The sequence below is a fragment of the Suricata suricatta genome, chromosome 17 (genome assembly GCF_006229205.1).
Source record: "Suricata suricatta isolate VVHF042 chromosome 17, meerkat_22Aug2017_6uvM2_HiC, whole genome shotgun sequence".
NCBI classification, from domain to species: Eukaryota; Metazoa; Chordata; class Mammalia; order Carnivora; family Herpestidae; genus Suricata; species Suricata suricatta.
In genome coordinates, this window is record NC_043716.1 from 16,596,840 (window position 1) to 16,609,462 (window position 12,623).

Sequence of the window (12,623 nt, forward strand, 5' to 3'; positions counted from 1 at the left end):
AGCCACCCAGGCACCCCAGGAATACCTTTAAAGAGAAAAGGAGGGCTCTCATGCCATGTGCCAGTATATCCCCAAACTTTCTTTGGCCACAGAACCTTTCACCTCCCTCCTCGGCTGACAACCCCTTTTCTCTCTTCTGCTCTTTCCTGACTTCCTCTACTTATCTCTAATCCTTTTGTCAACTCCTCCCTTCTGCCAATCTTCTGATACTGCCCTCTTTTTCCTCAGCTTTTTGAAAGGACAGTCCAGCAATCCTCTCCCAGTGACTCCCTCAGACAATTCCTGCCTCCTCAGACACAGCCTGCCTGCTGCTTGGTTCAGGATAACTCCCTAGAGCCCACAGGAAGAGGATCTGGAGAGAATCTGATGAGCTGAGCTGGAAGACTATGGAGGTAGTAAGGATCAAAAGACTCTCTGAGGAATGAGACTTAAGGGTAGAAGTCTCGCCGCCTGCTTCCAGGACAAAGTCAGGAAGGGCATTGGACAATGACTAGGGTCTGAAAGCTTTGGGGAAAATACAAGTTCATGTGAAAAGAACTAATCAAAGCTGTCCTTCTCCCTGGGGGTTACAGGGAGTTCAGCCCTCCTCTTCCTCTACAAGGAATATCATCAGTCATGGGGTTAGGTCCCATTGTGTCCATCGAAGCTCGTCAAGTGAGGCTATCCATGAAGCCAAAAACCCCTAGGCCCAAACATCATCCTCAGGGATGACACAGCTATGACTGCCCTTTTTGTTGCCCTATGACTCATTGGAGCTCCTCAGCCCAAGCAGAGCCATGGGAGTTTATTTTTCCATGTCCTTGAGTGGTACAACCTCCCTGGCTACTCCCCTGAGCCTCCTTCAAGTCTCCATCTAAAATAGCCCTAAGGAAATACCCCCACCCCCATGTCCGTTCCATTTTCTCCACCAGTTCCAGGAACCTGGGTGGGGACAGGCATGAAGAATCTTCTCACTGGTCATCACTTTGATCTCTCTGGTCCTGTGGATGAGGGTCAGTGGGAGGTGGCCAAGGTAGGGTCCTGGAGACCCCAGGCTGCAAGGGGGGGGGACCCAGGATACTACCTATGGTTGCCCACAGGTTGGCCCAAGTTGCCTCCTGCCAAGTGAAAAATGTCTTCCCAGGACGCGAGTACCACTGGCTTTTAACTATAATATCAGGATAATTAAGCTTTTCTGTGAGTACAGTTTGCTGCTGATGCAGCTGCCTGGAGCCCTGGCATTTATTGAGCACAAAGTAATAATTTATTGTCCTTTGTACGCTCAAAAGCCATCTTCATTATCAGCCCAAGACAGAGCTGCCAAAAGGGCACACGGTCCTCACCAGCTGCCTCACTCTAGGACATCTTCCTAGGTCACCCTTGGAGCCCTCAGGTACCAGGATGCTGTGGAGTGAGGTAGAGAGGGGGTTGCTCTCTCATAGAGAATCAGGTGGGAACCCCACCTCCTTAGCAGGCTGCTAATAGGGGAGAGGGTGGCAGGCTTGGCTGGGCGTGGGCAGGAAGGGAGGGGGCCGTGTGGCCACATTAGCAGGGCAGTTCTTCCCCAGAGCTGGCGGCGGCGCGGGAGCCTGTGCTCCTGCCGGTGGGCTCTGCGCCTTTGCTTGAGACTTTACGGTAAACCGCTCCTCCCGCGCCCCCGCCCCCAGCCCCGCGCGGCGATTCCCGGCGCCGACGCCAGGCGCTGGCCGTGGTGCTGATTCTGTCAGGCGCTGGCGGCGGCGGCGGCGGCCCCGCTCCCTCTACCCCACAAGACCCCGCTCTGTCCCCCGCGCCTACGCCCCGCCGAGCCCTCCGCTTTCCCACCGTAGCTCCGACCCGGGGCGCGGCCGCAACCAGCGCCATGCGCTCGGTAGTCCTGCTGCTCCTGCCCTCGCTACTGGCGCTCCTGGCTCACGGTAAGGGACACCGGCGTCCGGTGGCAGGACAGGGGCGGGGGCGGGTTCCCGAGGGTGGGAAGAGAGGACCCTACCGCCGCCCAGCTCCGCGCATCTGGCTGCCCAGCGCAATCACCGCGCTCCGCCGGCTGCGCTGGCCCCTGCGCCGGCCGAGCCGGGCGGGGCGCGGGCTCCACCGGCGGGAAGCTGCCGCGGCTCCCGCCATTCGCACCCGGCCAAGACCTCGCCTTTAATCATCTTCCCGGATCTAATGGGATTTTTCTGCTGCAATTCATCACGCCACCCCCTCCCCGCACACACTCACGCGCTCACCCGCGCGCTACCTCGCCACTCTCCAGGCGTCTAGCGGCGCCGGGGCGCGTGCAGGAACGGGGAGAGGGCATGGAGCAGTGGGTCCCGCTGGTCCTGCTGGCCGCCGGCGGTCCTGCCTCCCCTGCTGCCCTCCAAACTTCGCTCGACTTTGCTGCCCGTTCCGGGGCACCTTACGTCCTCACTGCGGAGGGACGGAGCCGGGTGGCAGCCGGACCCCGGGTTGGGACGTCGTTCACCTCTTTCCGCCTTGGCGCTGCCGCTTTGGAGTCGGAGCCTAGAGTACAATTCCAGGGAGGAGAAACTCTGGGGCACGGGGCCCCATATTCGGCTACTCGCTCTAACCTGGGCTGCAGCAGCTGAGGTCCCGGGCTAGAGACTCTGCCCTCCTCGAAGTCCTTTCTTGCACTCTCCCCCTTGCATACTCCTAGAGCTCTTCCTCCCAACGGGCCTGCCTGCTGTCCTGCTCAGCCCCCGCCCACCCCACGGCCGCAGACTCGTCGCAGGAGGACCTCACCCTGCTGCCTATGGTCCTCCGCTCTTCAGTCCGGTCCCCAACTTCATTGGTCCCGGATCAAGGGAAGCTTGGCCATGGAGTGAGCAGCAAGGGAGTGTTGGGGAGAGGATGAGGGCTCTGTGCCTAGGGGAAGGAAGGTTTCCAAGTCTCCACGAAACCTGCCGCCCCGGCTCAAACAAGCATTCATCAAAGCTACGGACCGAAGTCCAGGTCTTTCTTCCACTGCAGCCGGTAGGCTGGTGGGGTCGCCAGGACCTTGGTTGGAGTTGGGACCCGCCGTCCCTCAAAGTATATGGTTTGTAGCCTCTGATACGGAGTGGCGGGAAGGTGACAATTTTTAACCTCCTCGTTCCTTCATTTCAGACCACGTCGGAGGTCAGGGAAGCAGGGCTGGAACCAGGTTTGGGCCCCTGGACACCAGTTTTTTGTTCTCTGCGTCCCCAGGGACATAGAAGCTGCTCTCTGAGCCTCTGGCTCGGGTCACACGGGGTCTGGCGTCCTCGCCCCGCCCCCTGGCTGCCCACGCCTGGTCCCCCCTCAGCGGCAGTCCTTCCACGGCGGTGGCGGCGGTGGCGGCGGTGGCGGCGGTGGCGGCGGTGGCGGCGGCGCCAGGAACTAAGAACCTAGTGTTCACGTTGTGGGGGGCGGGGAGGAAGGAGTCCTGAAAACCCCGCCCTGCCCGGGGCAGTGAGAGGAAGGAAGAAGCCAGCATCCTTGCCCAGCCATCCGAGGATGTCCTGGGAATTCAGGACCTAGCCACATCTTGCTCTGGACACCTCCCCTGGGGCTAAGTGCCTGTGTCTGAAGTCTCGTGTGTGGGTGTGTGGGTTTGAGTGTGAATGTGTGAATCAGGGCCCGGGGTGTCTGGAATGGTGGGTCCAAGAGTGTCTGCCCCTTAGGAGGTCTGGATGTTGGGTGAGGGTTCAGCAGTGAGCCGGTGTGTGGAGTGTGTGAGGCTGCTAGTGTGTGGTGCAGCCTCTGTCAGAGAGCTCCCAGCAGGGCTGGAGTGAGACTGCAGGTCTCCAGGAGGATGGCTGGTGTGGCTGAGAGTTGAGGGATCCCACTGAGGGTATGGGTGAAAGTGTTGGAAGGAATCTATCCACCCTCTGGCCACAAGTCTGTGTGTCCCTGGCCAGGGACTCTCCCTGATCCACCTGGACCTCTCTAATGCCTGTGGGGCCATCTGCCCAAGGAGTATAAGGGGTAGGAATTCACCTTTGGGGGAAGACTTCATTTGCACTCTCCAAGGGAGAAGAGGAAGCAGCCCTGCAGGGCCAGGCCTGAGGAAAGAGGACCTAAACCAGGGAAAGCCCTGGCATGGCCTTCCATCTCAATGGGACTTTGAGGTCCTAGTCATTGGGCACTGAGTTGTCTCACTGAGAGGCAGTGCAATTGGCCATCTTGAGGTTCCTGGGGGCTCCAGCCATAAGAAGGCAGGCCTGGAGCAGTAAAGGCCTTGGGGCTGTGAGACTTTGCAGGCCAGGTCGTGCCCCACCAAACCTTGTGGTCTTGAGATTGACCCCCAGGGCATTGCTTTCACAAGGGTTGAGGGACACAGCTCTAGTCAAGTCATGAGAGATGCAGCTGGGAACAGCCCAGGAGCAGCCAAACGCCCTGGAGGTCAGAGGCCAAGGAAGTGGGCTTCTGGGAAGGGTGAGATCTTGCTGGGCATGGCTCAACCCCTTATCCCCCAACCGCCACAGCGGTTGGTACAGCAAGATTGGCCTCTGGCTTGAGGGGTGCTGTGGGTCCCTGTGATCCTTCTGACCAGAGGTTGGTGCCCTGCCACTGTGTGGGAGGAAGGCAGCTCTGGAGGGATGGCGTGTGCCTGGGCCTGCTGTGTCAGTTTAATGATTTTTAATGAGCAATTACCTTTAGTCATTCTCCTAATTTCTGAATATCAATAAAGTTAATTAAACTCTGCGTGTGTGAATGTGGCCTGGGGAGATTGCAAAGGTGGAAGTGGCACAGACTGGGGTAGGGTTGTGTCTCCAGGGACAGAGGCTGCCTCCCTGGCTGTGTGACTTTGGACCCAATGCTTCCGGTCTCTAAACTCTGATGGACTGTGTGGTAGGAAGAGGAAGGGAGGGGACTGATTCTCTCTCAGCTGAGAGAGGAGGAAAGCTCAGAGGAGGAAGCAGAGAAGGTGGAGGGCTTGGCCTTCAGGAACTCCAGTGCTGAAAGGGTTAACAAACAAGACTGCCTTAAGCTAAAATGGTAATTGTTGCTTTCTGCAGACTCCACGGTAGGTGTAGGATTCTAACAGTGTCTTCCAGAGAGTCTGGGGGTTGCAGCCAGGCCCAAGCCAGGCCCTGCTCCCTGCCCCCCAAGCTTGGCACTTTGGGGTCAGGAAGTGACTGCTGGGGATTAGGCCCCATGGGAGGCAGTCTAGATTTCACTCAGAGCCCCAGAAGTAGAATGTTAGACAAGAGGCTCCCCTAGGCTTCTGAGGAGACTAGAGGACCCGGAGACTGTCATGAACTGGAGGGGAAGTCTAGGTTGGCTTTTTGCCCCTCATGGGTCTAAGCTCATCAGGCTTGGCAGGCCTTGGCGATGGTCCCAGCCTGCTCAGCAGGGTGGCAGCTTAAAATGCCTTGGGGACAATAATGGGGAGAGAGGCGACACAGGGGCAGAGCTTAATTAGAAACTGGGCTTAATTAGAGCTTTTGCACCCCTCCCACCCTGGCTGCTTGAACAGTGGGAGGAATTCAGAAAGTCTGCTTCATTAGACCCTCCTTCCACCCAGACACAATGTCCAAGCCCTTCAGCCTGTCCCCACCCTCCTTGTCCCCCTCCTTCCTAGCCCATTCTGGCCCCATTTGCTGGCTGGCCTCAGCTCAGGGATGTTACGCCCCCACCTGGGCAGAAGTGTCAGAGCTGGGTACCTGACCCCCCAAAGAAGATATGAAAAAGGACCTGTAGATAGAGGTTACTTTAGTGAAGGAACCTCTCAGCCCTGATGGCTAAGAGCCCAGGCCCCCTGTGTGGCCTCAGGCATGCCTCTGCTCTCCCTGAGTCTCCACTTTCTGGAGCATTCAATGTAAAGTTGCACCAGACAGATGACTACCAAGCCTGGGAACATATCTGGGCCTCCAAGGGCTTGTCAAGTCATGCAGATTTCTGGGTCCCGAGCTTACTGGCCTCCTTTCGGGGAGAAAGAGCCAAGATCTAGAAGTAAGAGTCTGTAGAGTAGGGAGAGATAATGCTGCGAGCCACAGTCAGCAGCTGGGAGGTGGGGGAAAGGCACGAGGAGGTCTTCAAGGCCCCTTCCAGACTCATTCCAGCAGGAAGCACCAGGGCCAGGAAGCCCTCTCACCCAGCCAGACCAATCAATCCCCCAAACTATTCATGTTCTCAACAGCTCCTGGGCTCTTACCATTCCTTCTGCCTGAAATTCTTTTCCCCTCCTGGGCCATGCTAACTCACTCCATCTCATGCTTTGGGTCTTGCCTTAGTTAGCACCTTATGCAATTCTTCAGTACTTATGTATCTATGGGGCATCTACAATATGGTTTCTCAGGGGAAGCCTCACCTGAACTCCAGCCTGGATCAGGGGACTTTTTTGCCCTCCCACCATCCCCTGGTCTCCCTCATCAAGGTACCTTGTTGGGTCACGAGTGCCTGGCTACTAGATGTTTCTCTCCAGGAGTAAGACTGAACTCAGAAAGAAAGCAACCTAATCTGTTTTGCTCAGCCCCACTATCTTGGGGCAATTCCAGAATTCTTATTTGGCAGAAACTTAGGGTCAGAAAGGAGAGGTGGGTGCTTGGCAGCTGAGACTGCTTTGCGTAGCAAGCACACTATTTTTACATAGATTGTATGTTAGGATTTTTGCCTTTTCCTAACAGTTGGCCAATTACCCCAACTGTAAATTATAGCCTTTACTTAGTTTTCTTCCTTCACAAATTATGCTGTCATGTCATCAGCCTGAGGTGGCTTGGGGTGGGATGCTGATGGCCGTTCTGAGTGGGTTAAAGCCTCTCTCCAGCCACCCCCTTCATGCCTCTGCTGCTTGTGCCCCTGGTGGCACAATGCCTAGCACATGACAGATATGAAATACATGTTGAATAAATTCATGAGAGTTGCACAGTAGACAGGGACAGAGTAAAACGCAGAGCCCAGTCTTCTTGACTCCCTCCCACAGCACCTACCCACCACCTCTGCTGGCTGAGAGGGGTGCCCTGTGTGAAATTAAAGCCTGAAATATGGGCAGGGTAACCCCATGTCATCTGGCTTCTCACCATAGCCCCCTCAGCCATCTCTGCTTCAGACATCCTCATGGAGCAGAGGGACCAACAGAAAACCTTGGGAGCAGCTCCAAACCCAGAGTGTCCTTGCATGGAAGAGTGGGGGCCTAGGAGTCACCACAATAATTCATGTCCATGAAGTTTTTACATTTCCTGAAAGAACAGTCCCTGGAGTATATCCATCCACAATTCATTCATTCATTTGAGGAGTGAGGCCTGGCCCAGAATCTTTAGGCCCAGCCTTTCACATGGTTTTTCTATTTGATATAAGAGACTAGTTATTCCCACTTAACAGATAGGAAAACTGAGTTTCAGAGAGATTAAGTCAGTGACCCTGGACTTCATAGCCAATAAACAGCAAGGATACTCCAAAGCACCTACCTATTTTGCAAAACTTGACTGTACCCAGCATTGTGTCCTCTCCCCCAGCCTGAGGCACAGCTTTTAGTACAGGCCCAGGGGAACCAGGAGACTATTGCTGTCATCATCATCATAATAACAACAACAACAACAGTAATAGCAGAAACAACAACAGCAAACAGTTCTTGGGCACCAACTATATGCCAGGCACTGTACTAAATGTTTTATATACCTTAGTTCATTTAGTTATACCATCTCTAGATAAAAGCTACTATCTGCATTCTATAGGCCAAGTTCAAGTCCATGTTGTCAGACCAATAAATGGCCTTTAACTTTCTTCTTGCACATTTATGATAATAACAGTAGCTTATCTGCTTAATGTCTACCCTCAGTCCTTGATGCTGTAAATTAGGGACATTTTATCTTGCTCAGTTCTTAGTGGCAAGGAGTAAAACATTCTGACACTTGGAGACCAGGATAGACCATGAGTCTGTGAGTCTAGTGAGTCTTGAAGTTTTGGCCCAGAGGTCAGTGACCTTGAGTGACTCATTCTTCCACCCTTTGGGGGCCTTGATGGCAAGACCTGTCAATCCTGTCTTCGCCTCTGGGCTCCCTCTCCCTATCCCATCAGCCCCTGCCCAGCCCCCACCAACCCACCCCTGGCAAGAAAGCCTAAACTTGCCTGAAGCTCAGCTCCTAGACAGAGCAGGGTGCCAAGCCTGCCCCAGCTTCCCTCCACCTGCCTACCTGCTGCCCAACTGCCAGCCCTGGGAGGGGAGATCGATGCTGCAGCCACCAGCAGTGTTGTTGGCCATTGATTGTTGAGATTTCTCGGAGGGCTCTGGAGCAAACAAACCTGCCGTTTCTCCAACAACAATCCGGGTTTCCAGCTGCAGAGTCTGCAGCCTTGCTGGCAGGCAGGCTGGCGGTAAGGGGAGGGGGTGGGAGGTCCTGGCTGGGCCCAGCAGGGACAAGGGACTCTGCCAGGAGATGAGAAGAAACTGAGTGGTTGTGGGAAGGGGAGCAATGGAGAGACTGGGTGAAAATGCTAGGTGGCCCTTGACCCCGTGTGTAACTTTCCTGGGCCAGCCTCTCCATTTGTGCTCAGCCATTTTTCCATTCCCTGAAGACTATCCTGTGTCCTTCTGCTTACTTCAGTTCTCCCACCCCCTCTTTTCCCGGTCATCCAGCCCGGAGTGCTCTCTGTCCTCTAAACACAAAACACCTCCCATTAGGAACTTAGCTTGGCAATCCCTCATTCAGCCATCCATTCTCCATTCAACAACCCTCCCTATTCAGCCCCTATCAGGTGCTTTGATAGGTAGGAACCCAGTTTGGAGGGAGAGTTGTCTTCTTCTTTTTTTTTTTTTTTTTACATTTATTTATTTTTGAGAGAGAGAGCACAGAGAGGCAGAGAGAGAGGAAGATAGAGAATCTGAAGCAGGCCCCAGGCTCTAAGCAAGCCATCAGCACAGAGCCCAACACGAGGCTTGAACCCACGAACTGTGAGATCATGACCTGAGCTGAAGTGGGACACTTAACCAACTGAGCCACCCAGGCACCCCAGGGAGTTGCCTTCTTAATAAGCCCAGCTGTTGCTGCCTCCCCAGTTAGACCTGGACCAGCTGATATTAATTAAATGAGATACAAATGAGATGCCAAACAGCACCTATGTGATCCAACTACTCACCTTTGAAAGCATAAGAGACTCCTAGCCAGGGACTGTTCTGGGTCACTTTCTCGTCTGAGACAAAAAGGCTTGCACCTTTTGGTCCTTTGATCCAGTAAGCCTCCAGGACCCTTGGACCAGGCCATCGGGGTGCCCTCCAGCACAACTCTTCCCATCTTTGCTGGGACTGGGTGTCCTCTAGCCCCCAAACACAGCAGTTGCAGGCTTTCTCCACCCCACAACAAGTCATATATATGCTGCTAAATGCAAGCAGTGGGTCTCTCCCCTCCCCCAGGGCAGTCCCCCGGAGTCCCAGGCAGAATTCTGACACCCTGGCGTCAACCTCAGCATCTCCTTTGATCCTCCACTCCTCTCCTCCCCACAGGCTCCTCTCTCCACCCTCAGAATCCTCCTTCCAGCTGGTCATTGGGCTGGAAGGACAGAACTGGAGAGCCCCTGTGAAAAGTGCCTGAGCCACTGAGCACCCCCTCCACACAGATGCTCATTTGCATGCTGTTTTACACACACCCCCCTTTGCATGCTTGCTCCTTATTAAAGGCATAGAAGCAGACCCTGCCTCTCTCCACTCCTAGACCAGATCCCTCCACCCCACCCCCCATAGCTTCTCCCTCCTTCACTCCCAGCACAGCAGCTGAGCACCAGCTCCTTTGTCCCCCTAGCAGCCACCTGCTGAGTGTCTGGCCTGGGTCCCATCAGCCAGCAGGTGCCTCGGGAGTCCAAGAGCTTGGGAGGGGGACTATCTGGCAGCGTGGAGAGCCAACTTGTGCCTCAAGGAGGAGGGGACATCCCCTAAGGAAGAACATGATCAGAAGAATGCTGTCAGGGAGCCAGGACCCCCAAAATTTAAACCCAGTACTGGCCCTTACTGGCTCATACAAGGTGGAGTCACTTTCCTCTGCCTCAGTTTCTTTCAGGACTCATGGTGCCTGGCCTACCCCTCTCGTTGAACAGCATTGAGATCAAAGGGAATCAGAAAGAGGGTGGTGATGGAAGAAACCAAAAGCCCCGTCTGAATTAGGGGTGAGGTGGTGGTCCTTCCTCCAATAGCCAGAGTGGTCCAGCACCAGGAGGGGCTGATTTTCAGATTGTCAGTGGAGCCCAATGCTGGACTATTGAGGCAAGGATGGGGAGGGAGCACCAGCTGGTCCAGGTCTGCCCAGGAAGGTGAGACTAGCAGGGCAGAGGGATGAAGGTTGGATGCAGAGTACTCCTAAGCGCCTTCACCCTTGCTTGCTGCTCTAATGGACACTCCTTTAGACATCATTTATATCTAGCAAGGGGATGTGTTAGTGATTTGAAACATCTGGTCCAGCAGCTGGCAAGCCCCCTCCTGTCATGAGGCCCTAATTTCTGGCTAGTTAGAGGAAATGGGGGAAAGAGAGTCACCTTCTTTTGAGGACAGAAGAGCCTCTGGCAAAGGAGTGAAGCGGGGATGAAACAAGGCTTGCCTGAGACAGGTCATTAGTGCATTTATTTATCCAGCCTCACCTTGTCCCTCCTCCCTCATTACCCATTCACTTCCTGCTAAAGCCCTAGCCCTGCCCTCCTGGCTCCAGCCACCTCCTTCCCATCCGCCTCTTGGTCTGCCAGCCGGCTAGAAAGAGGCCTGCTGCTCAGGTTGAAGGGGTGCTCCTGAGGCTCCAGCCACCTGGGCAGTGCCCTGAGTCTGGTCTCTTTTGCACCTGTATCCCTGATGCCGCCCACTGGCCCTGTGCTGCCCTGGGCCTCAAGCAGACAAGACTGGAGGGGACAGGAGAGGAGGACTTAGCCCTCTCAACTCCAAGCTTCCGTACACCCATCCTGGCAGGTCCTTGGAGGTCAAAGCAAGCCTGGGACAAGGATGAAGCCTGAAGGGTTGGGGACTGCCAGTTGAGGCTATCCAGTATTCTTGAGGGTCTTGGGAAGAAAAAGCCCCAGACATGCAGAAACCCCTGCCTGTGTGCATCTCTACCTGGCTTGTCCATCTTTCCCTGGGTCTGTGTCCAAATGTCCGTGCATATCTGGGTCCTTCTATCCCTGCATCCTGGAACTGTGGCCCTGGGTGTAGGCACAGCAGAGCCCAGCTGAGGCTGGTGTCTCCCTGTTCCTGCAGGCCCTGCCACTCCCTTCCTCCCCAATCTTGGGCTCCACTGACCCCTCAAGGAGACTTGTAGCTGGAGCTGCTGCTGCTATTTTTAGCAGCTCTGCACCCCACCCCTCCCCCACTCAGACTTGCTGGGGAAGTAGGGAGGACAGGCCGAGCCTGGGGAACCTCACAGTCTGGAATGCTGGGTGGGTAAGGCGCTCTCCCCTCAGTGCTACAAGGCTGTGGAGGCAAGGGGTGCCTCGGTTGGTCCAGAGGTTCAGCGCCCATGCCCTGGGGCAGATTAGGCTCCATCCCACCTGCCTGGGGCCTGGAGAAGGTCCAAGCTGTCCTCTTCCCACCTCCTCCCCAAGTTCCTAAGAGCAGAGCTCAGGCCTCCAATGACTCTTCCCTAAGCCATTTGGAAGTAAGACTAGAGCTCCTAGGTCTTCCCCACAGAAGCTGGAGAGTCAGAGAGGGACTCAAAGTGTCAGGAAGTACCGTGTAAGAGCACATCTGGATGATGTAACACCCCCCCCCCCAGATACCGCTGGTACTGCGCTGGCACTTCCCAAGGTGGTTCAGGCCCCTGCTGCATCTCAACTCTACCAAAGACCACCAGAGCTCCTTGTCTTTCAGATTCCTAGGACCGCTGGGTCCCACCCCACCTCTGTCCCAGCTGCTCCAGAAACTAGGATCAGCCAGAAGGGGCTAGTATACAGCAGTCCAAACAGCATGAACTGGAGGACCAAAAGCAGGGAGGCAGCCCTGGTTTCCTCAGAGTGGGGGCCTGCCTTCTGGATGTTCTTGCTTTCTGAGGCTCTTTGTTCCTACATGTGTCTTTCTGTCTGTCTCTTGAGCTTAGCAGGGCAAGGAGAGCCCCAGGTGAGCTGCCAGGGCCCGGCCAGACGACTTCCTGCAGCTGTCTGATCCTAGTTCTTTAACTGTGGGATGGGAAGACTGAATCAGGGAGTATAGGTGAATAGGTCAGCAGAGCCTGGCGCACCATAGGTGCTCAAAACTCCCTCCTTGGGTACTCTCCTCACACCTCTACCCCCCACTCCAGACATGAACATACATGCACATTTTCCTCCTCACCCACATGCACATACATACTTGCACACACACGCATGCGTGCACGCACACACACACACACACACACACACACACACACACAGCTGAGCCTCCAAGTGCTCAGCAAATACGGACCAACAGATGGAGGTGAGGAGAGTGGGGTCCATTGCCATATGGAAGGAAAGTAGTGAATCAAAAGAGCACAGTGCCCCACGCTGCCAGCCCCCACCCTCACCTTTACCACTGTCCACGAGGCTCCATCATTTCCTGAGCATGGGCACCACCTATAAAGGCAAGGCTGTGCCTTTTCACCCAACCCACCCAAAGACTCTCTAAAAAGATAAGCTCAAGGTCACTCAGCCCACCTTAATGCTGGAGTTAGGGTTCTGACAAGACCTCACCAGGCTCCTCAGCTTTCACAGCTGAAAACAGATACTCTAGTGACTTCCTAGGGAGAGAGTGGTCAGAG

The 12,623-nt window shown here is 55.2% G+C and overlaps 1 protein-coding gene across 6 annotated transcripts in view; it reads left to right on the forward strand.

Annotated features, from left to right (window-relative positions):
* The first annotated feature begins 1,646 nt into the window (after positions 1–1,646).
* SEZ6 (seizure related 6 homolog) overlaps positions 1,647–12,623 on the forward strand; it is a 45,138-nt gene continuing 34,161 nt past the window's right edge. For 4 of the 6 annotated variants that reach the window (XM_029927896.1, XM_029927898.1, XM_029927899.1 and 1 more), the window contains exon 1: positions 2,152–3,016. In XM_029927896.1, coding sequence (XP_029783756.1) covers positions 2,830–3,016 — 187 coding nt within the window. In that variant the 5' untranslated portion in view covers positions 2,152–2,829. Of the gene's footprint in view, positions 1,896–2,151; positions 3,017–12,623 lie in introns of those variants that run through there. The other 2 variants (XM_029927900.1, XM_029927897.1) reach the window with 2 other exon arrangements.